This window comes from Hevea brasiliensis, chromosome 11 (assembly GCF_030052815.1).
Source record: "Hevea brasiliensis isolate MT/VB/25A 57/8 chromosome 11, ASM3005281v1, whole genome shotgun sequence".
Lineage (NCBI taxonomy): Eukaryota > Viridiplantae > Streptophyta > Magnoliopsida > Malpighiales > Euphorbiaceae > Hevea > Hevea brasiliensis.
Window position 1 is genome coordinate 3118368 of NC_079503.1, and position 27770 is coordinate 3146137.

The 27770-nt window shown below is 32.0% G+C and overlaps 2 protein-coding genes across 2 annotated transcripts; both read left to right on the plus strand.

The window, feature by feature from the left end:
• Positions 1 to 2953: 2953 nt before the first annotated feature.
• LOC110661067 (protein SPEAR3) lies at positions 2954 to 5063 on the plus strand. The gene is made up of 5 exons (XM_021819591.2): positions 2954 to 3432; positions 3528 to 3638; positions 4332 to 4402; positions 4545 to 4629; positions 4727 to 5063. Exons 1-5 carry the CDS (start codon positions 3226 to 3228, stop codon positions 4841 to 4843), a joined length of 591 nt encoding a protein of 196 aa, XP_021675283.1. The 5' UTR covers positions 2954 to 3225; the 3' UTR covers positions 4844 to 5063.
• Positions 5064 to 18937: 13874 nt separating this feature from the next.
• Positions 18938 to 21147, plus strand: LOC110660968 (aldehyde oxidase GLOX1-like). Its single transcript, XM_021819440.2, has 3 exons — positions 18938 to 19550; positions 19653 to 19813; positions 19901 to 21147. The coding sequence occupies exons 1-3, from the start codon at positions 19032 to 19034 to the stop codon at positions 21066 to 21068; spliced, it is 1848 nt and encodes a 615-aa protein (XP_021675132.2). The 5' UTR covers positions 18938 to 19031; the 3' UTR covers positions 21069 to 21147.
• The last annotated feature ends 6623 nt before the right edge of the window (positions 21148 to 27770 follow it).

Here is a 27770-nt window from a genome sequence, read left to right on the forward strand (position 1 = left end):
TTACATTTTAATTTGTTCACACAGTCACAGGTTGCATCAAGCATTGGCAGTCGAACAGTGTTATTGCAATGGTTGAATGTAGACGACTGCACCAATTAATTAATTAATATAATATAATAAGAAATTAATGTTGGGCATATATACAATATATATTTTGTTGGATTTAAATGATACATGTTTTTTTTGAATATTTTAGGGTTTTTATTTGAAAGACGAGTTATGAGACACCCCATATTATACGTCGGGTCATGGGCGGGATTGGGTTCCACATTTGACTAATGTAAAAAGGCCATACCATATTGCAAGTTAAGATTAAACCTCAGCTATATTTTAATAGATGCAATTATTATAAATTTAATATTATATAATAATGAATTTAACAGTTTTTAAATTAAATATTAAGCGCTCATTATTTTAATTATATATATATTTTTAATTGATTCTACAAGAACTTTAATGTAAATATTTAATTTCAAAATTTTTAAACTTGTTATCATATAAAATTAACTTTATATTAGTTTTGTTTGACTTGATTTAACAACTAAAAATATATGACTCATCTGATAAATGTTAGGTTTGAGTTTTTATTTTCTCAATTTCCTATAAAAAATTAAGGTTATATTAACTATTTTAATTAATTCGTATCTCTAATCTCTTATTACCCTGCACAATGACGGATTTAGAATTTTTTTTTGTCAACATATATAAAAATAAGCATATCAAAAATAAACATTTTAAATTAATATTCAATTATTAAGACTCTTAACATCTAAAAATTTAGTAGAATAAAATTAAATCAATCCAACCAATATTTTCATGTAAAAAGAATAGCTGCTAGATTTAAATAAGTCATACAAATGAACAATCTATTTTAATGTTTATAAAAAAAGGTTTTGATAATTAAATTTAAGAGGGATCAATTTATATATATATATATATACACATATAAAAAGAGCAATTTATTTCAATTGATCTTTTTTTAAGGTGCATCTGTCTATAACCTTGCATGAATTAAATTTATCATTAAATTTAATTTCACAAAAAAATATTTATAATCAAATGGTGTCTAGATCAATTATTTTATGTATATTTTGACTATAATATAATTAATAACATAACATGTTACACTCTATATGCATAATATTTTAAATTTTATAAAGTATTTTTCTATAAATTTTAATATTAGAAAGATATTTATGAGTGTATAGTTTGAGCAGAAATAAAAAGGGATCCTACAATGTTTTTAATAATGGAGATAAATCAAAGAGTTTAATGGCATGAGGAGAATATGCTAGTAAAGCAAGCTATGTGGTAGGCTTAATTAACATGGCATGAGGTTAAAACCCAAAAGCATTAGTAGTTAAGGTCTAAAATGGAGGTAAATCAAAGGGTTTAGAATGTGTTTGGTAAAAAGTTAAAAATTAAGGGAGATTGGTGCGGATTAATAAGGGATAATTATTATTCTTGTAATTTTTAACTTCTCATTAATGTTATTTGGGTACTTAAAAAATATTAGGTTAATTTTTTGACTTATTAATATTTATATCTTCTTGTGGATTAAATTTAACCTTAGGGATCTAGGTTAATAATTATCATTTTAAAAGTTAAAATTTACAAAAATAACATTTAATTTTTAATTTTTTATCTTTTACTAAACACATTTTAGAATTAAATGTTATACTTTGTAAGTTTTAATTTTTAAAAAATATAATTATTAACTTAATCTTTTAATGTTAACGTTTAATCTGTGAAGAGGTATAAATATTAATGGGATAAAAAGTTAATATAATATTTTTAAATATTTAAATAATATTAATAAAAATTAAAAATTATAAAGATATAATTATTCCTTATTAATATTATGCCAAACGCTCCTTTAGTGGAGATTAAGAAGGTAAAGCTGAAGAATATGTTAGTAAAGCTGCAGGCTTAATTAACATGGCAAGAGGTTAAAACTTAAAAGCATATAATATAATATAATATTTAAAGATGAGGTTTTCGTAATCAGATAATATTTAATTAATAAGTTGGTGTTAATTAAGTGACCAATGGCAGGATTATGGAAGGGATTAGTGGGGTCTTTGGTAATTGCATTCATTCACATGCCTGTATAAGAAATTGGAGGATTCTCACTTTCCACCACACAACAACTCATAAAATATGACCCACAAATCATGCGTGAAACAGCTCAATTAGATTTGGTTCCTTGCACTATGTCTACTTATCAAGATATCTTTATTTTATTTTTTAATTAAACCTTATATATTTTGCATTTAATCCTTCCATTAATCATTTAATTATATTAATTATATTAATTTGGTTATTTAATTAAAAAGGAATTGTCTCGTTGATCAAAATTCAAAAACATTCAAACAAAAAACCAAATTCAAGATTGAGAAGACCAACCTTTTTGGTTATAATGCCAAGAAATTTCAGTTTCTTATCACTAGACAATCCCCAACAAGCTGTAAACGAGATTTCGAGAATCTATTATTAATTATGGTAAATTCGATTTGCTCTAACTTTATTTTATAATGATTCTTCCCTTTTTTATTATTCATTTATTTTTATATATAATGATCTGTTAATATTTTGATAAATTTAAGTATTATAATTCAAGTAAATTTCATCATAATCAACGATCAAAGTTTATCTATGAAAAGTGGCTTATATATATATCAATGGTAGATAATTTTGGTATTATTTTTGTTTTTGTAGCATGTACCAATCGAATACATGCATACTATTATAAATGTTGAATATATGAGCATGAACGCGTAGGATCTGTTGTCGTATAAGAATTTTTTAAGACAATAAATGGGAGACAATCGCTATCAATTCATAGTCTACTAACTAAAGGGAAATATAATATAATATTAATGAGTTAATTAAATGGTTATTTATATTATAATAAAAAAATAAATTTTATGTAGAAGTTATAAAAATGAGGCAGAAGAGAAGGTGGAGAAAAAAAAAAAAAGCATAAAATCTAAGTATATATTTCTATTAAATCTGTACAAAATCTGATCCAGCGATGCAATAATTACTGGGGAAGCAAACAGCTTAAAATGGGTCTTGGAGATCTCTGATAGAATCAGCAGTTGTGTGTTTTTCTGAAAGTTTTGCAGTAAGAGAAAGCTTGGGATTCGCAAAGAAAAGCTCTGCAGATCTTATCTCTCTCTCAATTCTCATACACAAACACGCATCACAAGAAAGGAGAAGACTATGGGTAGCAGTTATTTTGGAGAGCCAAACTTGGGAAATGAAAGAGGTGGGTCTTCAAGAAAAGGCAAGAAAAGTAACTCAGACAAGCCTAAGCAACCCCAGAGAGGCCTTGGCGTTGCTCAATTGGAGAAGATCAGATTACATGGCCAAATGGGTAGTGGTTATCATCCCTCTCTTCATGGCTCCTACGCTTCTAATTTCAACCAGGTAACTCTCTCTCTCTCTCTCTCTCTCTCTCTCTCTGTGGGAGGTGTGCATGTTCCAAACTAGGTTATTGAGTTAATGTGTTGACAAACCTGCAGGAGGATATGATAATGCAAACAGCTTATTCATCGGTGCCATCATCTTCTTTCTCTTATTCTTCATCATCTGCAGCTTCCTCAGTTTCCTATGGTTTACCCCCTAACATCATGGTATGTGGACTTGTTCCTTGGTCTCTTTAGTTGTTTGTGGTTGTGGGAGTATTGAGGACCCAAATTTCATTTTAGTATATGTGTTGAGATAGGAAACCATTACAACAACCATTGATAAGAACATATATGCACATCAAAACTCTGCAACTTCCGATCTAGAATTGTGGCAATGATATACAAACTATAGAATAAATTTTAGTGGATTTGTATGAAGTTTAATTTAGCATATAATCATTGTCATCATCATGTATGATCTTCTTCAAATTAATGCATACATGTGCTTTGACTTGATTTTCAAATTAAATTCCAATCAATCTTCTTCTTTTAAATTCAAATCCAACTGCTACCCGGAAAAGATCTTTTGAAGGGATTTTTTTTTTTCTAATTTTTTTTCTTTTTTTTTTTTTATGAATTTCTCTTAAAATCTCTCTCTTATTCATTGGCACTAACCCTAGGTCCATCTTGTTTAGACAATAAAACAAAATTTTTGGGCCCTCACCTTATGACTCAAGCATTGAGATTGAGTGTTGGTTGTTAGCCAACACTTGCTTATCAAAATATGTTAATCCACACCTGCCTCATGATTATCATTGTCCTGGCTGACATTTTCCGAGAACGATGAGTTCAAATTGTCTATTTGCTTCCTTTTATGCTGTGTGTGGCCCTTAAACCATCAATTTTATGGGATTGCAGATGGGGCTAGGTGATCATTATGAAAGAACAAACATAAGATATGGTGATTCCCAACCCTCCACTGGAGCAAGGTATACACATACACTCATGTTTACCACTTTAAATTCATGACTTTAAGCAAGATTTAAGTCCTGGTTTTCAATTTTTACCCTTGGAATTTCGCTCTAGGGTATATTAGGCCTTCTAATCCAAATGATCAAATTCTTTAACCAGCTGGAACCCCGGGAATAGTTTCTTGGAGGCTCAACATTTTGCACAGGGAGGCTCAACTAGACACCTTTTAAATCTACAAGTTGAGGTAGTTATCTTGTTCTCCATAGATTTCCAGAATGAGAGGTTAATGTGATTGATCATGTTTTCATCTATTTATCCTTGGATGATTATCATATACATAGGACACACACCCAAAGAAGAGCAAGAAACATCGGAGCGACTCGATGGGTTCGAGCAGCCAAAATTCTGAATCAAGTGACAATCAAGAACCAGATTTGGAGCTCAGATTGTCCATTTAATGATCAGTCACTAATTTCTTCCAGTCAAATGTGCAAGGGTCAGCAAATGCTTTTACATTCAATATGGGATGTTGATGATGAGCAAAGGTGATGAACTTGTTTGAAGTTTCATTTGCAAGGGATCTTGTGTAATGAAAGATAGGTTGACTTTCTGCATAAGTAGACAATGAATTCATGAACTACGAAAGAAATGAGAAAGTGATAGCTCTTCTTCTTACAATTTCTTTCCTTTTCATTTTAGTTTACTTGCTATGAGACAGCATCTAACAGATTAGTACTACTGGATTTACTGGATCGAGGAATGTCTCTATTCTCTTGCACCTATTGTTCAATAGTACTAAACAGTCACTAATAATCTCTTTATTCTAGGAAAAAGTGAGACAACATTTGCAGCCTCCGCATAATTTTCTTGCCATACATGTTAATTAAGGACGGTGAGGAATGATCATAAAGAATATATCATTGAACGTTAATTTAAAGTTTGTCCCCATTCCAAATAGTTTTGACTAACTGAGCAAACATTTTCAATTAACCACAGTACATCTTTGAATATAAGCATATGTATTTGATAGACGCAATTGCTACAGAAATTAAAAAGCAGTCAAAATTAGGGCTAGTGGATTAGATTGCGCTGAAAATTTGTTTGTCTTGAAGTTAATGGAGGGGCTGAGGTTTTGGATTCATAGAACATTTACTCCATTGATTGACTAACAATTATGTTTTTCGTTTTGTTGTGTAGAAACGCCAGGATTTAACCATTAGTCCTAAGATATTATTAATTGTAACAATCCACCACCCAACACCCGCTTTTCTCCTTTCCCAATTCAATTTCGTCCTTTATCAATCTTGTGTGAATTTCGCTTCTATTTATCTGTTATTTAACTTTCTTTGATTTTTAAAGGTTCGGATAGTATATATTTGCATATGATCATAGATTTGTGTATTTAATTTTTATATACTTAATTTCTCAATCAAATCCTTAAAAGAATCAATTTAAAATTAAAGAATGAGAAATCCTTGCTATTCATCACCGCTCTGAAACATATATATATATATATATATATATCGTGGGACCTATTAAGATACGATATCTTTATCTCTTAAATATTTTTGTAAATTCAAATACGAGCACTATTTAGTCATCTTTCTTTTCATATACAGTTTGTAATGTTATATATAAGTAATCATCATATACATTTAATAGAGATTTAATAATTTTTTCACATACTTGTATTCTGAGTTTAGATCGAGCTTAGTTAAATTTTTCCTTAAAGAAAACTCAAATTCTCTCATTCTAATCAATTATTTAATTTCCCTAGAGCATATATAGCCAGTTCATTGGATATGGTAAGGTATTTGTTTTAATACTCCTATAGCGTGGAAAATCTTGCTCCATATATATATATATATATATATATATATGCCAGAAAAGCAAGCTACTATTGCTTGATATATAAGTTTAGTGTATAGATGAAAACAACAGTTTACAGTGTAGATGCTTGTTCCACGCCATAAACATGATTCTCAACTTTATTTTGAAGGAATATATATGATCTAAAAATTAAAGAATCAGCATATATTGATTTTTTTTTTCTTTTTTTCAACGTTGAATACTTTGAATATTCTTGTCGCATAGTCATAACAAGAATGAAAGCCATCGACGTGATGTTGGAATTCTTCCCATTTCATTCTCATAACATATCACAGGCCAATACAGATCAAAATAATCAAAATATTAAGGTTAATTAGACCATGTTAATTAGGCTGGAGGAAACTTACTTAAACCCTTGAAAAGATGTAAAATTATAAAGTAAAATCAACGCTATCATAAGGGTTTCAATCTCCGACAATATTTCATTCCTTTTTTTTTTTCAGAGAAGTGCTTGGTAACATATATACAGGTAGGTGACCATAGATTGATGTGTTATTATCCTTGCTCTCACAATTTTCTTTTAAATCGATTTGGGTTGGCTCTTAATTTGCTGTCACATGAGAGAAAGTGATCCTGGGCAGGGAGAGGAGGTGATTAATGATGGAATTGATCGTTTCATTGACAGGATAAGGTACACAAAGAGCGCATTCATGCCTTGAGTCAGATTCAATAAAACTAGCTTCAGCACCCATACATATATGCGGGAAGGAGAGCATCAACTCGAGTGCTTTATGAATAGCCTTTAACTCAGCTACTTAGAGTCAAAATTACCTGCAGGACGAGAGAATAAACCAATGAAATCACCATTAGAGTATCTAAGGATGCCTCCAATTGCACATTCATCAGGTTTTCCAATGGATGATCCGCTTACATTCTATTTAGGGTCTGTTTGGTTTAATTGTTGAATACAACTGATAGCTGTTAGCTGATAGCTGATAACTGATAGCTGATGATAGCTGTTTTATGTTAAGTGTTTGGTAAAATTATATTTAGCTGTTGCTGTTGATATGTCAAATGACTAATAAGGGTATATATCATATAATTTATTTTATTATTTAAATAAATATAAAATTATAAATTTATTACATTATATTACTTATTTTATTATTAAATTAAATATATAATTATTAAATTAATATATTATATTATTTAAATAAATATATAATTATTAATCTTTTATATTATATAATTTATTTTATTATTGAAATAAGAAAATAATTATTTTTTAAGATAATTAAATAATTTTAAAATATAAATAAAATAATAAAATAATAATAATTATTATTAGAAAAATTTATAATTAATTTTAAGTTTTTAGATATAAATAAATATTTTATATTTTATGTTATTAATAAAAAATATTTTATCAAAATTGAAATACGTTAATTAAAATGCTAAAATTACAAATGAAAAAATAAAAATATTAATAATATTAATTTTCAAGTTAAATAAAAAAGGATAATATGGTCAAAATAAAAAATAAAACCAAATCAGCTATTAGCTGATGAGAAACAACTCTAAAAATAGAGCTGATATAAACTGTAGCTGATGGGTATCATATCAGTTGCCCATCAGCTATCAGCTCTATTTTTTTAAACTTGCCAAACACTATAATTTACCTGTTTGGGTGTCTATCAGCTATCAACTGCACCCAACAGGTAAACCAAACACCCCCTTAAAGCGACACAAAGGGGGGAGGGAACTAGGAAATTTTCGACATCTGTTGAAGATAAAATATCCAAGCCGGAGTATGGGAAGTCAGCGTCCAAAGCCTTGAGCCAAATAGAGACCCTGAAGAGAATAAAGGAACATATGGAGGGGGATGTAGTTTTAGAGGCACAAAACACCTTGCTATTGCACACCAAATCGACGAGATTATAGCATAAAAGAGTAGTTCAAAACTTGGTTAATTGGAAGGAGCAAGAGATCAGAAACCTCCACTCAACAAGGAGATCAATAACCGATTTTGGAATGCACCAGCACAACTGGATACCCCACCATTTGAAGAACCAATTCCAAATGAGCCAAGCAAATCTGCACTTTAGAAAAATATGGCAAATGGACTCATTGTCAAAATTACAGAAGGGACAGGTGTTATCAAGGTGACCCTAGCTTGATGTGTTATGTTCCTTGCTCTCACTATTTTTTTTATATTGTTTCAGGCTTACTTATAAAATTCAATTCACCCTAGATTTAAATACATACAAATAGAATTTATATATTTAATAAATAAATCATATCATTTATATCGTATATGTTAAGTCCATAATAAATTGAATTTAGACAAAAAAAAATCTAATAAAGTTTGTAACTTTATTAGGCAGTCTTACAGCTATGAAAGGCTCTTTCCAGTCATGCAAAGATGGTAAAAGAGCTTTTAATCAAATGTCAATCAATGAAAAGATAAGCTTAGACCCAAAAAAAAGGGCGTATTAACATAATTTCAGGAGTTATGTATAGGAGTTGAGTAATCATTATAATTAAATCAACTATTTCAATAACTATTAATTATTAGTGTATATATATATATATATATCCAATATTGGCAACGAATTCATATGAAAAAAAAAAAAAAAAAACTTTCCACGAGGATGGGCGACGGGGGGGAGAGCTTGATCTCCTAACAACAATGGTACACTTTTTGGAATGACAAAGGTATATTTGTCTAGTGTAGGTATGTGTATGAATGAATTCTTGCATGCAGCATGTGTAGGATAGAATTTTCTTCCCTCTCTCTTTGGTAGGCAATTCTAGAAAGAAACAAGTTAAAATGCTTGTGTGATGCTCTGGGTATAATTTTTATTTTTAAAATTTTTATAGTATTATTGATAAATAAATTTTTTTTATATGTATATATTTTAAAATAAATTATTATTCATAATTTATTATTAAATTTATTTAATTATTTTTATTTTTTACACACATAAAATATATTCATGTATAATCTAATTAGAAAAATAATATGGCTATAATTTTATAAATTAATAGCTAAAGTAAATAATTAGAGATAATTTTTTGATAAAAAAATTTTATCTCAATTCTCGTATCCATTATAATTATATATTATTTTTATTTTTGATATTTTTTTTACGTTGAAATAAATATAATCGTTTAATAGTTAAAAACAATTAAAACAAAAAAAGATTTTGAAATTATAAAAAAAGTAAAAATTAATTGGGAGATTTAACCAATTGAATTAAGAAAGAAAAGAAGGAAACTTAATAAAATTTTTACAATATTTTTACTGAAATAATAACTCAAAATTGAATTTTTGATATATATATATATAAAAGTAAGAAACTGTATTAAAAAAATTGCGAAAATATCTTTTATTATTGAAGGAATTGCACATATATAAATTCAAAAATGAATTGACATAGAAAACACAAAGTTTTATGTTTCGTTTTATTTTTATTATTAGAAAATTTTCTATTTTCGGGAGGAAGATTATTATTTTCCTATTAATTCATTTATTACAATCATAATAATCAATATTAAAAAGTTTTATTAAAAAGTTCGAATCTTGTTGGTAAAAATCATTTTGATTGAGTCCTTGTAGCCCTAAAAAAATTAAAAAAAAAATAAAAAATTAATATATAATAATAAATAATAAAATATAATAATAATAAAATTATCATTATCTAACCTATGGGCCGAACCGGCACTAGGACTTGGGCCAGCCTAAAGCCCCTAGACCCGTAGTAAACCTAACTATTCTTTAACCCAATTCTAAGGCCCATTTGGGCCCAATTTCAAGAATTTAACCGGACAGAGTTCAGCCATAAAATAGACTATTCAACAAGAAATTTTTGACTCATCCGACCTGTAAACACAATATATAATAAATTGGGGAGCTCAGCTCACCCTCCACGTGCTCATAATATCAAAAATCCAATGGGAGCTCAGCTCTCTCATCCAATCCAGTCATACATGTAATTAATATTCTTACAAATTCAACACCATATTATATTACAAACCCAAATTAATTAAAATACTCCTAACACATGCGAAGTTTAAAATTTAATTCAATTATACAAAATACATTAAATACCACTAATTGACCTGCGAAGAAGAAGAGCAGGTTAGTCACAATAAGTAATCCTCCTGTAACCTAGAAAAATAAATGAACAGAAGTGAGAGTTCGACTCAGAGAGTAAAATACTAATTTTAACCATAATTTCTATAGCTAACTAAAGCTAATACATCATAAGGAATGAAATGCAACATCATCATAATTTTCATACAAATCACATCATAGCAGTAAAAAGGCAATTTAGAACACTCACCCACCCAACACTGTTCAAACAGTACATATATGGGAGCTGATCTCCTATACAGCTCTCTTAATCCAACCTCTGCTAGCGAGTGTCTCTTAAGCTGGACTTTCGATTAATAAATCAAATGCGGGGTCCCAATGAGTATCTCTCAAGCCATGTCTACCCTAACTTATCCATAAAGGACCGGGTCCTAGCGAGTGTCTTTCAAGCCGTATCTACCCGTCCTGTCCATATCTAATACCATACCACACGCACGCCAACACACGCACACTGCTCCAAATTATCACAAACAACATCCATGATACTTCATCAATTATGAATACAATATAAAATGTGCTTAGTGTTTAACTACATAGATATATATTTATAAATGATGCATGGGCATGCTTGAACATTTAATAATATCGAAACTATAGTTAAAATTAATATTTTACTCACAGACTTAACCGCGGTCACTGCGGTGGCTAGATGAAGGAGGAAGGCCATCCCGGCTCACCTGAAAAAATTTCATTGCAATTTTTAATATATTTGACTTAATACAAGTTTGAAAAAGACCAAAGACACCCTAAGTCGTGCCGAAAATCCAGCAGAGTCTCCCCTATACCTAGGATCTACCCAACTTGAAAAAAGGTTCAAAATGCACTTCTATATCCACAAGTCACACATCCACAACTCAATTACATCACATGGCCCCTCCTGGGCCATCCAAACAGTCAACAACCACAATTTAAAAAATTATAATTTAGTCTCTACAATTACCCCTTTTGCAAAAACTACCCATTTGAGCTTCAAAAATTCTAAAACTTTGCCCCGCGGTCCTTAGCAATATTATAGAGCTACAACGAATTATATTTTTTCTAACTTACCACGAATATTTTATAGATTTTTAATCGAAATCAGACACTAGATAATTAAGAAAATGAGGGTTCGGGTTTACCTATGCCAATTTCGACACTGGAGACGAGTCCGGGACGTTTGAAAATGGTGGAATAGCCTATAACCTCAACCCAATTCGAAGACTTTTTTGGCAGCCTGTTTACCCGGTCCGAAATTGCGGACCTGAGCAACTGTTGAATTTCAGCAAATTGAAGGTACCTACGCGAAGCCCACAACACGGGGGTTAGTATATAATTTTTAAAAAATTTTCTAAGCTCATTTAATTCTCGAAAAAATACTGTGAAGTCTCGCGGGACCCACTGAAAAACGGTATTGGAAAAATTTGAAATAGGTATTGCTGCGAAGCTCTTGACGAGTGGAGCACTTCGGTACTTTCGGATTTTTGGTGGGGTTTACGGTTTTCGAGAAATCTAGCCCGAAAGTCAAAATGGGCTAAAATTTTCCAGACAAAAATTGGACAAACTGCTCAATGGATTTTGGTGTTCTTGATGTCTATGAAAAACTCTCGAGGTGTATAAGTATTTTGGGATAAGACCCGGTCTGATTGGTGACCCAAATCGGCCGAGAAAGGTGAAGCAGCGTGTGCGAGCAGGGGTGGTTTCGCGCGACGTTTCCGGCGGCCTAGAGGGTTGGGGAGGGATAGGGAAGGTACGCCGGCGATTGAGGAGGGCTGGGGCGATGGCTGGCCGGTAAGGGGCTGAGGGAGGAGAGAGAAAACAAGGAGAGAAGGGGAGGGGGTCGCGCGACGCCGGAAGGGGAAGAAAAAGGGAAGGGGCCAGTCCGATTCAACTGGTCCGACCCTGTTTTGTTCGATTCGGCCTGTCCGATTCGAGATAAAAAAATTTAAATTTTTATTCTGCCCTAGGACAAAACATGAAGCTCAAAAATTTCAAAAAAATTTTAGAAAACTCAGAAAAATTCGTAGAGTCCAAATATATTTTTAGTTTTATCACGTGGTCTTTAAATTAATTTTAAAAATCATCAAAGTTTTATATTTTCGGAAAATCGAACCTGATTTCTAAAATCTAAAAAATTTCAAATAATTTCCCAAAATTTAAATAAAACAAAATATTAATATTTACCTATAAAATAATAAATTTAAAAATTAAGATTGTTACAAAAATAATATATAAATTTCTAATTTCTATATAATAGAATAATCTATATAATAAATAATAGTATTTAATATAAATAACAATATTATTTGATATAGAATATAGAATAGATATAGAATAATACTATATTATACAATATATAAGGTTAAAATAAATAACTTCTAAAATTAAAATTAAAATAATAAAAAAGAAAAATTTCTAATAGAATAGTCATCGAGTAATTATATATATTCATTATTTTTTAATAATTATAAATTATTATTTAGTCTATTATCGATTAAGAAATTTATCTTGTTAAAATATTTATTTATAAAAAAGATAAAAATGTCCTTTAAATTTTAATTTATAATTTAATTAAATTTTATTTAAATAATATGAAAATATTTAAATATGATTATTTTTTATAGACAAAGAGTTTTTTTTTTAAGAAAAAAAATAAAAAAAAGGTATTTGAGAGGAGTTTAGTCTCTTATAAAAAAATAAATAATTTTAAAAAAATTGTAAAAAAATTAAAAAAAAAGAGAAAAAAAACTGTTGGTACTTGGATCCCTTGCACTGTTCATAGGAACTTTAGTATATATATATATATATATATATATATATATATATATATATAAAGTAGTATAAAGATTTGAATCTACTACTAATGTAAAATGGGTATGACATAGATATATTAATGAAGCAGTATGGGTCGGGCCTAGGTTTTTTTATGATGGGCCAGAGACTAAACTCATGTTTTGTACATTATGCTACCACTCATTGAATTTCATCATACCTATAATTAAAAAGGGAATTTAGAGATATTTCTTTGCACAAGATTAATGAACATAATGATGCCATTGATTATGGAGAGAGTTATGGATTTGGAGAGGTTTCCTCCACATTAATGGCACTATATTAATGGTTATTAAAGAGCCAATAATTAAGGAGGAATCAAAAGAGTTTTTTATTTTATGCTATATGAAAGAAAAGTAGTCATTTTTAAAAGATAGAATCTCTCTCGATGATGCTTGGTACAGAAGAAAGATGAGTCTTTCTCGGTGTATTCTTTTAATTTGACAGATGTTTTAGAACTCTTTTTGGCAAATCAAACTTGAGGTAACACAACGTTTCCATTAACAAGCAATCACAATTAACGTTTCAGATATTAATTCTCTAGTTCATTATGAAAGAGTTCAAACACTTTATTTTTTTTTAATTTTTGATAAATCAAAAAATTAATTAATTAAAATATTAATACTATAAGGAATATTATATTTACTGTTAAATGTATAAAATTTATCGTTATAAATTTATAGCATCAATATATGAATTTCTAGATGTTATTATTATAAAATTGTAATCGTAAAATAATTATTGGTGGTAATAATTATTGTTATTAAAATTTTTTAATAATAATAATAATTGCTATAATATTATATATATATATATTATTAATAATTATTATTTATATTATTATTTTATATTATAAACAATAAAATTAATATTATTATAAAATTTTTATTACTAATTATAACATTTGTTGTAGTGATGATAACCTGTGAACATTGATCTCCCTTTCTAAGTCTGGATATAAAATAAGCAGAAAAGGGTGCCTAGAAACAACCTACATATATGTTTGCAATTTTGAGATTAATTCAAACTTTGTCGAGCAGATTGTTAGTGAAGACAAATTATCGGAGAAAATTGAGCTGCCGACAACCGTGCATAACAAGACGAACTATACAGTAAAATAACTCCATTAATCTGCATAGAGCTCTTTCGAGAGTTACTCTTTAATTAATGGTGGCTTTACAATTATCCATGGCTGCAAGTATAGCCTTTACAAATTAATTTTTTAGTTGATTTTATAAAATTATTATTTTGTCTTTTGTTTATAAATTTAAAATTTTAATGTTAATAAATTAAAGTTCAAATCATAACTATTCATATTTATTAATTAAAAATTTTAGTATAAAATAATATAAATACATGTTTAATATTCACGCTTCAAATTCAATAAATTTTTATTTATGGGAGTATTTAAAAGATATATAATTATTTTCTAAACTCTTATCAAATTTAATTTTTTTAATTGAGTGAATTTTTAGTAATTAAAGATTTAAAACCTAAAAGATTTAATCAAATATTTATTATTGTAATATCTTAAAAAAATAGTCAGAAAAAAAAAATCATAGCACGACGTGGTGTCATAAAATATACAAATTAATATGCCTACTCTAATTGAATCGAGTAACCGAAAACATATTATTCACTGGTAAATTTAGATTCGAATTTCTATTCTTTCAATATCTTAAAAAAGACAAATTAATCGATTTTCTTTTTATTAATCTATTGGCGTGGACTTTTCCTCGGAACATTTTTTTATGAAGGTTTTGATATAGAAATTGCATATAATATAAGAGCCCACCATTTCCTTGACATCTAGTTACATTGGTATTATTTAGGTTGACGATGAATACGTGCGGCTTAACTCTGAAGAAGGAAAAATTATCTATTTTTGCATAGTCCATAAACGAACTCGTTCCCTCTATAAAACCCCTCGAGAGAGCAAGGGCATATGGAAAGCAAGTCCTTAATTTAATTTCTTGTTTCTTGATCCACAATGGCAATCATTATCAAATCTCTCTTTATTCTCCCTCTATTCTTTGTTTCTGGTTTTGCCCAGAATCCCGAAGATAACCAGAATCCTGCCCAGGCAGGGAACAGACCAGTGATTCTGAGCGTGTTGGACAACCTTACCTACGAAGCTAGCGCAGTAGTCCAAATCCAGTTAACTGGATTCCAAGTGCAGCTGAAAGATCTAAAAGTGACAATGTATCCAGCTAATACGCAAGGAGGTTCCATGAATAAAAAACCTATAGACTTGCAGTTGAAAGAGGTGCAGAGCAATGACAACTTGGGAATCCACAATATCGTGGTAGCCACACCAGCAAGCTGCACCATTGCTCCTCCTGGGGATTATATGCTCTCCGTTGTTTTCCAAGGAGTCTCCAGCGTTGCCAAAAAGGTGCAGATCAACTGAAGCTAATTCATGGAAGTTCTTGGTTCTGTATATGTTTTTCTTGAAGTTAATGGAAGTACTGAGATTTTGGATTTGCAGACATGCGCAATTGACACTAGAGATTAACCCACTTTGTTTCTATTGGAACATTTACTCTTGATTGACTAACAATTAATTTTTTATGTTTCGCTGTGTAGAAAGGCCAGTATTTAACCAATAGTCTAAGATATTATTAACTGTAACCATCCACCACCCAACACCCACTTCTTTTTTTTCCCAACTTAATATCGTCCTTGATCGATCTCGCGTGAATTTCTCTTCTATTGATATTTTATTTTACTTTTTTTAATTTTGAAAGGGTGGGATAGTATATATTTGTAGATAATCATTGATTTGTGTACATATATGAAAGAAGGTAATTTATATACTTAATTTCTCAATAAATTCTTTAAAAAAAATCAATTTAAAGTTGAAGAAAGAGAAATTCTTGTTTGAATTCTCTCCATCATCGATCCAAAGCATAATATGTATAAGGAAATTTATATATCTAATTTCTTAGTCAATTTCTTTAAAAAATCAATTTAATGTTGAAGAATGGGAACTTAATTATTTAAATTTGGTCATTGGTATAAGACATAAAAAATATAAATTTCATGTATTTGTATTTTGAATTCACGATAGATTAAGTTTAGATAAATTTTTTCCTAAAAGCCAACTCAATTCTCTCATTCTAATCAATTTAATTACCCTTGAGCATATATAGTCAGTTGATCATAGGATATGGCAGGGTATAATTAGTTTTAGTGCTTCTGTAATATGGAAAAGCTTGGTCCATATATATATATATATAAAAGTCGGGAAGACAAGCTGCTCTTGCTTGATATATAAGTTTAGCAAGGATTAAGCCGAACCTCAGACTTTGTTGCTTGCTGTTGATGTGCAGCCACTGCTCAATTATTCCCGAGGTTTGTTGTTGTGTTGAGTGGTCCTCCTTGTTTTCTTTTCTTAGATTGCTAACTTTTCTGTGGTTGCTTGGCTGCACTTGTTCAAGGTGGTTTCTTCTACTGTCAAAGTGCTTCAGAATCTGGAGTATTTCTCCAATATCTCTGGTGTTTTTATATGGCTTTGGATCGGGTCTGATTTTCGACCTGCTATTTGCTTGCCACCTGTTGTGGCCTCTTTTGTTAAAATCAGTGGCCGAGCCGAGAATAATTTAAGTCACTTGGGTAAAAAAAAATAAAGTATTAATTAAAATTTTTTCATATAATAGTTTTTTTATAACTAAAAAATAAATAATTAAAAATTAAACTAATTAATATAAATAAGAGAAATAAAAAAATAAAAAAAATTAATAAATCTTAGGATAATTGAGTTTTTTTTTCTTTATGTGCATTATATATAATAAACTTGTAATAATCATAATAATAATTTATCAAATTGATTGTATAAATAGGTTCACATTTTAGTTTGTTTCAATTCATAATTTTATTCTTTATAATAGCAATTTTTAAAACTTAACAAGTTAAAAAAATGAAAAAAAAAATTAAAAGGACTATTTTTTAACGTCAATTTACTTAAAAGTTCATGCATAAATGGAGAAAATTTTTCTAATTTGCCTATTTTTTTCCATTTCGATTGGATTTTGACTTTTATGTAACTATTTAAAAAAAAATTAAATGAAGTTTTTTTTATTACTAATTTTTAGTGGAATCATAATTATTTATAATAAGTTAAAATATAAATTCTTTTTACTATACGTGTCTCTTTTAAATTTTATACAAAATCAGTGGTATCAATTGAACCAGCTTTATATATTGTAAGGACGCCCGGATTAAAATTGTTTGCTTCCATGTTTCTGCCCTTAGTCCATAGTAGATTGGATGTTTCTTGGTCAATGCTTAAGGATGCAGCTTGCAAGCATTGAAGGTCTCGTTCGCCTCTTGTGCTTGCCCTCAATGGTTTGTTGCTTTGTTTGCTGCGCATTGTGCAGAATGCTGTCAATTGTTTTAAGTATTTCGGGTTCTTATTAGTTTGTTTGTTTACTGGATTGCATTCTTTGGTATGTATCCTGTCTCTGCTATGGTATTATGGTTCTATTTGTTTGTGATTTTTCAGTGTGTTTTGCACCGTATGCTTCAGCTCTTTTCACTTAGTATGCAAATGTTTAGTTTGAGTGTAATAGGACAGTCTATCTATGAGGTTGATAACAATACTAAGTATTTTTTGAATATTAATTTTAATAAAAATTCACTTATAAAAAAAAAATAGAGATGAAAACAACAATTTAACAATTTATAATATAGATGCTTGTTTTATGCCATAAATTAACATGATTCTTAACTTTATTTTTAAGGAATATATATATATGATGCTAAAAAGAATTAGCATTTCTGTCGATAAGAATTATGTTAACAGTGATCGATTTTTATTACTGATTTATGTACGTGTTCTACCTGTTTAAAAAAATAGTATTTATTATTTTTTTTTAAGCGTTGAATGCTTTGAATAGTACAAGTCATAACAACAGGAAAGCCATCGACATAATGATGTTTATCTATACATGGAAAACTTGGAATTCTTTCTATTTCGTTCTCATATCATTATCACAGGCAGATACAGATAAAACTAATTAAATTATTAAGGTTAATTATACCATCTTAATTAATTTGGGGGAATTTTTTTTTTTAGTGAGGGATTATATAAGTGGGGACTTGAACTTAAATTTAACAGATGAATATCACTAAATCAAACTAGATTAGACTAAAAAAACTCACCTAAACCCTTGAAAAGATATAAAATTATAAAGCAAAATCAACATAGTTCACCACGAATTATAGAAATAAGAAGTGGAATACACATGTTATTATAAGGGTTTCAATATTTGTCCTTTATTTATAAATCTAAATTTCTAGTTTAAAATATTTTTTTAATATGATAATAAGATTTTTAAATTAGAAAATTTAAAATTCAAATCATAACTGTATATATTTACTAATTACAAGTTTTAGTATAAAATAAAATAGATATGTGCTTAATATTCAATCTTCAAGTCCAATAAATTAATGTTTACTTGTGGGATTTTTGTGATTTATCCATTGGCATTGCCTTTTTCTTGGAACATTGTTGATGAACGTGTTTGATATAGAAATTGCATAAGATATGTGTTGGTAAGAGCCCCAGTAGTTGGATTCCCATTTCCTAACATTTAGTAAACGATTGCATATGTATCATTTAGGTCCACAACGAAATACGTGAGGCTCGACTCTAAACAAGGAACGATTTTCTATTTTTGCATGGTCCATAGATGACCTCGTTGCCTCCATAAAAGCCCTCGAGAGAGCAAGGGCATTCAAAGCAGGAAGAAAATAAGGCTTCCGCGAGGAGACGCGGAAGCGAAGTGTTTAGCATTTAATTTAATTTCTTGTTTTGACGATATATTTAATTTCTTCTTTATTGATCCACAATGGCAAACGCAATCAAATCTCTCTTTATTCTCCCCCTGTTCTTTGTTTCTGGTTTTTCCCATATTTGGTCACAACCAAAAGCCTTCGAGCTCTTCAACCAGAAACATATACTAGGGCCTCATGAATTGTTCGGAAACCCTTTTGGAAATCCTGAAGATTACAAGAAAGTGAAAGTACCTGATGATTTTGGGACTCCCATTAATAATGGTGAAGATGTTGCAGTCCCAGTACCTACTAAGCGCCAACGTGGTAGTGCTGATACTCCTAATTGGGCAGCTCTTGGATACAAAGGGGCATGGGAGCTGGTTTCTCAGAATTCAGGCGTCTCAGCCATGCATGCAATCTTGCTTCCTAAAATTGACAAGGTCTTGATGTACGATGCCACCATTTGGAAGATATCAAAACTCCCATCACCTAATGGACACTGTCGTGTTCTTAACAAAACCACAGGTGAAAAGGATTGCTGGAGTCACTCAGTATTGTTCGACATTAACAACTCAGAACTTACTCCTCTCGAGGTATATATGCAAATCACAAACCCTAGATGTACCTGGACGATGGAACCTTTTTGGTTTAGCAATTATTGTGAATTCTAACGATACGAAATCATTTTCATGCAGCTCCACACAGATACTTGGTGCTCGTCAGGAGGCCTCGACATTGATGGGAATCTAGTGAGCACTGGTGGGTATCAAGGGGGTGCAAATACAGTTCGATACCTGGGCACCTGCAAAGGCTGCAACTGGAGAGAGTACCCAACAGCACTAGCAGATCGTAGATGGTATTTCGATATTCGTTTCATTTCATGTCGATCATTTTATATTTCAGTATAAGCAATCGGATCAAATTTTGTTCCTTGTCATTCAAGGTACTCAACACAAGCAACATTGCCAGACGGTGGATTTATCGTGGTTGGTGGCCGAGATGCCTTCAGCTACGAGTACATTCCGGCGGAAGGAAAATCCAACGCCAAACCTTTCTTCTTCGATTTTCTCCGTCAAACCAGCGACCCGGAGGAGAACAATTTGTACCCATTTGTCTTCCTGTCCACCGACGGCAACGTCTTCATCTTCGCCAACAGTCGCTCTGTCCTGCTCAACCCCAAGTCTAACAAGATTGTCCGCGAGTTACCTGTCCTCCCTGGGGGACACCGCAGCTACCCCGCCTCTGGAATGTCCGCTCTCCTCCCAATAAAACTTCACGCCGATAATCAAAAGGTGGTCCCTGCGGAAGTCTTGATTTGTGGTGGTTCCGCACACAAAGATTCATACTCTAAAGCAGAGAAACAAATATTCTACACTGCACTTCAAGACTGTGCAAGAATTAAAATCACAGATAAAAACCCTGTTTGGAAGAGAGAACTCATGCCAACACCTCGCATTATGGGAGACATGATGATTCTTCCGTCAGGAGAGGTCCTCATACTCAATGGTGCTGAAAGAGGAGCTTCGGGATGGGGCTTTGCCCGAGAACCAAATTTTACCCCAGTTTTATATAACCCAAGAGCCAAGAGGGGCGAAAGGTTCACTGAGTTAGCACCTTCCACCATTGCCAGAATGTACCATTCAGTCTCTGCGGTTCTGCCAGACGGAAAAGTCCTAGTGGGCGGCAGCAACACCAACAATGGCTATATTTATGACGCAATGTATCCTACTGAGCTGAGAATCGAGAAATTCTCTCCACCTTACCTGAATGCTGCTCTGGCGGGGAAGAGACCAGTGATTGTGAGGGTGTCGGGCAGGCTTACCTATGGAGGCAACGTAGGAGTCCAAATCAAGTTAAATGGATTCCAAGTGCTGCAGAAAGATCTCAAAGTGACAATCTATGCTCCTGCTTTCACTACCCATGGAGTTTCCATGAATCAAAGACATATAGACTTGGGATTGAAAAGAGTGCAGAGCAATGACAAGACAGGAATCCACGATATCATGGCGGTCACACCACCAAGCAGCACCATTGCTCCTCCTGGGTATTATATGCTCTCCGTTGTTTTCCAAGGAGTCCCCAGCGTTGCCCAATGGGTGCAGATCAAATGAAGCTGATTCATGAAAAGTTCTTGATTCTTTATTTTTTTATTTTTATCTTTTTTTTTTTTAATTCCATGCTTCTGTATCTCTTGAGGTGCTTGGTGCTTTCCAAGATAGTCTTCCATTTTGCTGGTTTCTTTGGCTCGGCCATGCCTTGCTGCTTTGGGGCCCTCTGTCCTCTTCTTCCTTCCTATTTCTTTTGCTATTTTTTTTAATAAATCTTTTGCGTTGTACTATTAAGTTTAATACCACTTTCATGTCCGCACTGATGCTATCTTACAATCTTTTGGTGGCCTAACGAAGAGTGGACGCTTGGTAATGGAGTTTTATACATGCAATTCAATCGTACAAAGCAATGAATCTAGTGATATGCTATTGACATTTTTATCTTAAGGCTATAGATATGAGAATTTGATCATTCAAAAAAGAAAAAATTTTTTTTACACTTTTCAAAATTCTTATTGTAGCCTAGTATGAGGTCTAATAGCTGTTGTCAAGTGGGGATTTGAAGCCACTTCCCCTGTCAAAAAAAAAAAAAAATCTTATTATATAGCTTTTTTTCATCCACTAATAAATCTTTTCAATCAAAACCTTCAACATCACATTTACTATACTATTACTGTTAGTAGTATACCCTAGAGTATATCATTTTTTATGTATCTTGTATATAATTTTATTAATAAAAAGGCATTTTCACTTTTCTGTTTACATAAATTATTTATGTGTAATTGAAAAGGTCCATTGATATTTTATTAGAAATTCTATTCTTAAGTTGTTAAGAATATGAGTGACAGTATTTCTAGCACAAAGTATCATAAACCTATTCACAATTGAGGATATGTCACAAAGGATATGACTTATCCAGAAACATTGTAATCATATTTGTTCCCAAAGTATTAATATGAGATATTAATAAGTTGGAATGGTGAGTCTCATGCCACATAACAAAAATGATCAGCACTTATACACGATAAGTAGGCCTAGCCAGTGACACATATGACAAGCACATGGAGTTTACTCTTGTCAATGTCATATATCATACCAGTGCATATAATCTTTAAACCTGAGATAACACAATTATCTTGTATATAGGTGGTTTGAGTTTGATACTGCTTTCATACTTGTATTGTGTATGGGTATATGGGCATGTGTTGGCTCCTACTAGTTATATATGAAGATAGGTGTTGATCAAGATGGAATCTGTTACCCTAAGTAAATATGGATAAAATCCTATGTTCATTTAATTGTTCTTGATGTTTCAAGTTCTTAGTTAAGACAAACAGATTTAGTCAGAAAAGAGTTTCTGACAAGAAAATCTAATTAATCAAGAACTGGGATTAAAAGAGAACATAATGTTCATAGCAAATGGGGTTTGACATTAACCATGATTCTAGCTCGAATTGGGATTTTGTAATGGAGAGATTCTAGTGCATGGTAACATATGATTAAAGGTTCATTCACTACAAGAAAAGGACTCTTTCTAGGCAATTAAATAGAGGCGGTTTTTAAATTGACTCTAATATTCTAAATGGTTACAAATAAGGCAAATCCTAGAGACCATTTTACAAACTGCCTCTTATCCTTGCAATATCAGTAAATTAAAAGGCATTTTCATGCACGAGTCCTCATTCTGCTAAAAAAACGCAGTCAAAATCTTAAAATATTATTTTTCCCTAACCGTTCTCCATCTATTTTCTTTGAAAAAAAAAAAAGCACAGTATTGACTGGGTATACAAAGCGTCAGCAATGGTTCAATTTTGGTGATTTCCGTTGGCACTAATCAATCTCTAAGGCATCGGTAGTCAAAGTATTCATCATTGGTGGTATTTTTATGGTACTCATCATTCTATTGGTACTCAACATAATTTTAATTTTATTTTCACTTATTTTTATATTGTGGTTCAGTTCTGCCTGTATTCATTTGGGTACACACAAAGCAATATCTGTGGTTCAACTTTGGTGATTTCCGCTAGTACTCATCAGTCTCTAAGGCATCGGTGGTCTGGTTATTCATCATTGGTGGTGATTTATGCTACAATTGTCATTCTACTAGTACGCTGTTTAATTCCATATTGATGGTTTCTACATTATTTTCACTTATGTTTTATGAATGCTCGGCTGAAACTTAATGGGTAGTCTGATTTGATCTTGTTTGATTGTTTGTGGATTGGTGGTGAGTGATGGGAGGTCTTGTTTGGTGTGTTTTGGAATTAAAATTGGGATTTTGGATTTTAATTCTTATTATTGATGAATTGAGATTTTGATTTGCAATTAAAATTGGGATTTTGGATATGTCGCAAGGTGTTTTGCGGTCGCCTGAACGAACCCTCACCGAAGTGGAAAAGAATGAGGAGTCGCCACTTTAGTTTTGAGGGAAACTAAAGAAAACCATTTGTGAAGATAAATTAAAATAAAACCACTTCAAAACAGAGATTCTAAGTTCGGGGTCCGTAAACGGGTGGGGAAGGTGTTAGGCACCCCACCTCGTCCCTTAATTAGGGTAAGTAGATTTAACTTCGCACTCTTTATAAATTAGTTAGGAAGGGCTTGAATGGAAATATTAATCCTTTTGACAAAAGGAATATTTGATTTTTCACTAATTCGGATTATCCAGATACATAAGTAAATGAGACAACCTTAGTGAGTTACTATTGTATGTTAGTTTTGTTTGAAGGGCTATTTTATTAGAATCCAAGAATTGGATGAGAACTCTCCTCCGATCTCTTTTAATATTTATTAAAATTTTTGGATTGAGAATCGGATAAGAACTCTCCTCCGATCTCTTTTAATATTTATTAAAATTTTTAAGCTTGAGAACCGAATAAGAACCCTCCTCCGATCTCCTTTAAAATTTATTAAAATTTTTAAGCTTGAGAACCGGATAAGAACTCTCCTCCGATCTCCTTTAAAATATTTATTAAAATTTTCAGATTGAGAACCGGATAAGAACTCTCCTCCGATCTCTTTTAAAATATTTATTAAAATTTGAGAATCGGATAAGAACTCTCCTCCGATCTCTTTTAATTAAATGGTAGTCAGATAAGGATTTTTTCGATCTCTCTAAATTTTACCTATCGAGAGGGCCTAAGGCTAAGGGTTCTGACGTTCAAAGATGCCAGGGGGTCTGTGCAAGACTTCTTTAACTTATTGGTACCTTTGGACTGGGCAGGGGATGCCAAACCGAATCCTCCGACCTTCCTATATGGTCGCCTCACCAGCATTTTTGGTAGCCGATCTATTCCATTTAGTTATCCAGGGTTTGGTTTTACTGTCTTATGACGTCTTGCCTTATGACCTACTGCGTCATCCTAGTGACTCAGCTTTACCATTTTCCAGGCTTATTATTCAGACCTTTCATTATTTCAAAAGGACTCTTAAGTTGTCATTACCCACATCTCATCCAACCACTTATGTATCGCTTAGAACTAGATGACTTACGCTCAGAAATAATAAAGACTAACAAAGGTATCGACAAGGAAATAAACTAGAGCATAACCTTTCTCTGTATCTTTCTAGCGTGATATGAACTTAAAGAAAGTAACATACATAAAGAAAGAAGAATGAAAATGCGTAAAACAAGAACTAAACTTAATAAGATGGCAACATGAATACTGACCTGTAAGGAGTCGATTCTAGTGAACTAATCGAGAATCACAAAACGCAATAAGATTGCAAGTTGATAGCCGGGAGACTAAGGTTCGCCTTGGAACAAAGAGTGCTTCACTAAATGCAATCGAGTCAGAATTATACCCAAGTTTAAATGAGATTGAGCATGGGCGATGAAAATGAGAATAAAGATAATAAGGAACTGAAAAAAATGTGAACGCTACGGGATAATGAACGAGCTGAAAATGAAGAGTTTCAGTGTTCAAAATCTTTTTAGAAAACACGTCAGAAAACTGGTTCCAAAAGTTCTTCTTATGAAAGCAGAGTAACGATCTGAATTAAATTTCAGAGTTCTTCCGCTATAGTAACTTCCTTCTTTTTTTGTCCGTCCCCTGAACAGTTTTTCATGCAAGTATTTATAGGGATCGGGTGTTCTCCTTGAAGGGTCAAGATCTATCTTGAGGGAGATGGAGGGTCAAGATTTCAAAGGACATAATCCCAAGCTCAAGAATTAAAGAGAATCAGAATAGACGGCCGAGATCCATTTCAGAATATTTGTCTTCTTCCTCCTCTAATCTGACGGTCCCAAATTCTCTTGTCCGGGGCGATCCAAGGGCTAGGAGTGAAAGGCGCTGGTTTTGTCGTCTTCTTCTTTGATCCAAGGGCTCCGAGCTCGTCTTTACAAGTAAGATTAATGGTGGAGATTAGGATGTACAGCGCTGTCCTGACGTACTCTGGCGCATGTCAGAAATGCGGGCGATTCTGGGGCGTGTGGTTGAGATTTTACCTGGTAACGCTTTAACTACTTCGGCTCTGATTATGGTGACAGCAATAGGCGCCTTATTCTTTTTATTTTCTGCTCTCTCTTCCTTTCCGATCTTCTTAACATGGTCCTTCTCTGATCTTTCATACTGGACTCCCCTCTTTCGATCTCTATTATTCCAATATTTCCCTTAATCAGGCCCGATCCGGTCAAAGCATTAATTCCCCTCGATTCCCGAAGCGTCCGCTTCGTTTTCTGCTTAGCAATAAATGCCTAATTTTCCCCTATATATACCCCTGACAGAAGAGACTTTCCTCATTCGATTTTCCTCTCTTCCTTCTTACTTTCTAGTTCTAGCTGCTCCGGTAGAAGTTCCGGCCATGATTGTGGCTGTTGATCCCTTTCCGATGGACCTATTTATTCCCCAACTGAAAATTTACGACCCCGGTGATCGAATAATCGTGATAACCTTATCTGATGATGGTGAGAGAACTGGACCAATTAACCAATCTGGATCGCGGACCTCGATCGTGCTGATCTCGAGTCGTTCGATCGGTATAATCGACGAACCGAATTCGGCCGAGAAGACTGCTAATGTTCCGCCGACCCTTGGCGGTTGCTCTTCCAAGTTTATTCGGCTTCTCACCACATTGGGTGTTCCGACAGCGGCTTTCCTCCACATTGGGTGTTCCGACAGCGGCTCGGTTCCGGTCGATGACATCTTTTGGATCAGTCACAATGTTGACTTTGACATAGGCCCTTTAGATGGGATGTTCCACCGATCTCTGAGATCGCCCAAATGATGTATTTTATTTTCAATATAATCTGATCTCACCGAAATGATGTAGTCTAATTTTAATGCAATCCGATCTCTAGAGATCGCCCAAATGATGCAATCCGATCTTTTGGAAATAAAGATTTTATCTTATTATTATTGCATTAATTATTTTCCGATCTTTTATGTGATTATCTGATCTAATTCTTCATTTGAAAGACACTTATCTGATCCGTAATTCAAAACACCTTGATCTGCCGCTCTATAATTAACCGTAAACACTTGATTGTCTGAGTATGTTGAAATAACTGAAAGTGATTATTAACCTAAGTGTGAGAGATCGGAAAACACAATGAGCATGAGATCGGTAGGGAACCAAAGCTAAATGGGACTTGATTAAAATTAGAAATTTGGCTTGAACATTTAAGATCGGGATCATCATTAAACCGGAACGGAACTTTTGATTATTCTTAAACTTTTGAAAGGGAGATCGGCAACAAAAATGGTAACAAAGATCTAGTGTCAGTTCAATTTTATTTATCAACAGAGATCAGGAATATACTTGACTGGTTAGGAGATTCGACAATGGGTTTGAGAGATCGGTGAGTGATTTAATAGACCGGTAAGGCTTTGACTGATGTGAGGACTTAGCATTGATTCAATTCCTTGTGAGGAGAGATCGGAAATGTGACCATCTAGTCAAAGAGAGATCGGAAATGTAATTGGCTATCAAAGGGAGACTTAGTACTGGAGATCGGTTTCAAAGTTTATTAATTCTGGAGATCGGCCAAAATATGGTGTCGACAGGATGAAGGAAATGGTATGTCTTTTAATATGATGCATTTTTTTTAAAGCTTTGGCTTTTTTTTTTTAATTCTTGAGTAATAAACATGAATATAAATATTAGGAAAAGGCAAATGGGAAAGCACCAGACAGACTTGAATTTTTTGAAGCAACCCATAAGCGAAAAGATGAGACTTATGTGGATGACAATATCCGGGACTTGATGGTATTCATTCTTATTTCTTTATTTTTTTTTAATTTTATATGAAATTTATTTGATTTAATTGTTATTTTAAGTTTTATCTTTATTGAAACAAATATTTATAATATTTATAGGAAAAAGCTTGTGCTCTTATAGCTGAGCGAAGTGAAAGATCTGGGACTAATTTAGCAAGATTAGATGAACAAATTTTTGAAGAGCTTATGTGTCCAGAGCATAATGGTCGAGAGCGAGGTATGGGTGTTGGACCAACTCCTTCATGTTATTTTGGTGTGACAGCCCAAAATGTAGGATCAAGATGGGAGTTTACCATTAGTGGGAATCAGTTAAAAGAGATAGAAGAGTTGAAAGGGAAACTTCAAACAGTGAACAATGATTATGCTTAATTAAAAGAAGTACTAAAAATGTGATACGAGTTCATTTCTCAAAAATATCCTGGACAACTACAAACATAATTTTGCAATTTGTTTAAGGTAATTTTTTTTTTTACTATGCTAAACTAATATTATATATTTTGTTATAGGAGAATTAGTTATATTTACATAAACATAAAAAGATTTAGTT

Excerpts from the sequence above, each read along its gene's own strand:
- LOC110661067 (XM_021819591.2), top strand. The coding sequence starts at position 3,226 with ATGGGTAGCAGTTATTTTGGAGAGCCAAACTTGGGAAATGAAAGAGGT. Across the intron at positions 3,639-4,331 it reads GTTTACCCCCTAACATCATG|ATGGGGCTAGGTGATCATTA; the intron begins GTATGTGGACTT and ends ATGGGATTGCAG. Across the intron at positions 4,403-4,544 it reads CAACCCTCCACTGGAGCAAG|CTGGAACCCCGGGAATAGTT; the intron begins GTATACACATAC and ends TTCTTTAACCAG.
- LOC110660968 (XM_021819440.2), top strand. The coding sequence starts at position 19,032 with ATGGCAAACGCAATCAAATCTCTCTTTATTCTCCCCCTGTTCTTTGTT. Across the intron at positions 19,551-19,652 it reads CAGAACTTACTCCTCTCGAG|CTCCACACAGATACTTGGTG; the intron begins GTATATATGCAA and ends ATTTTCATGCAG. Across the intron at positions 19,814-19,900 it reads GCACTAGCAGATCGTAGATG|GTACTCAACACAAGCAACAT; the intron begins GTATTTCGATAT and ends TTGTCATTCAAG.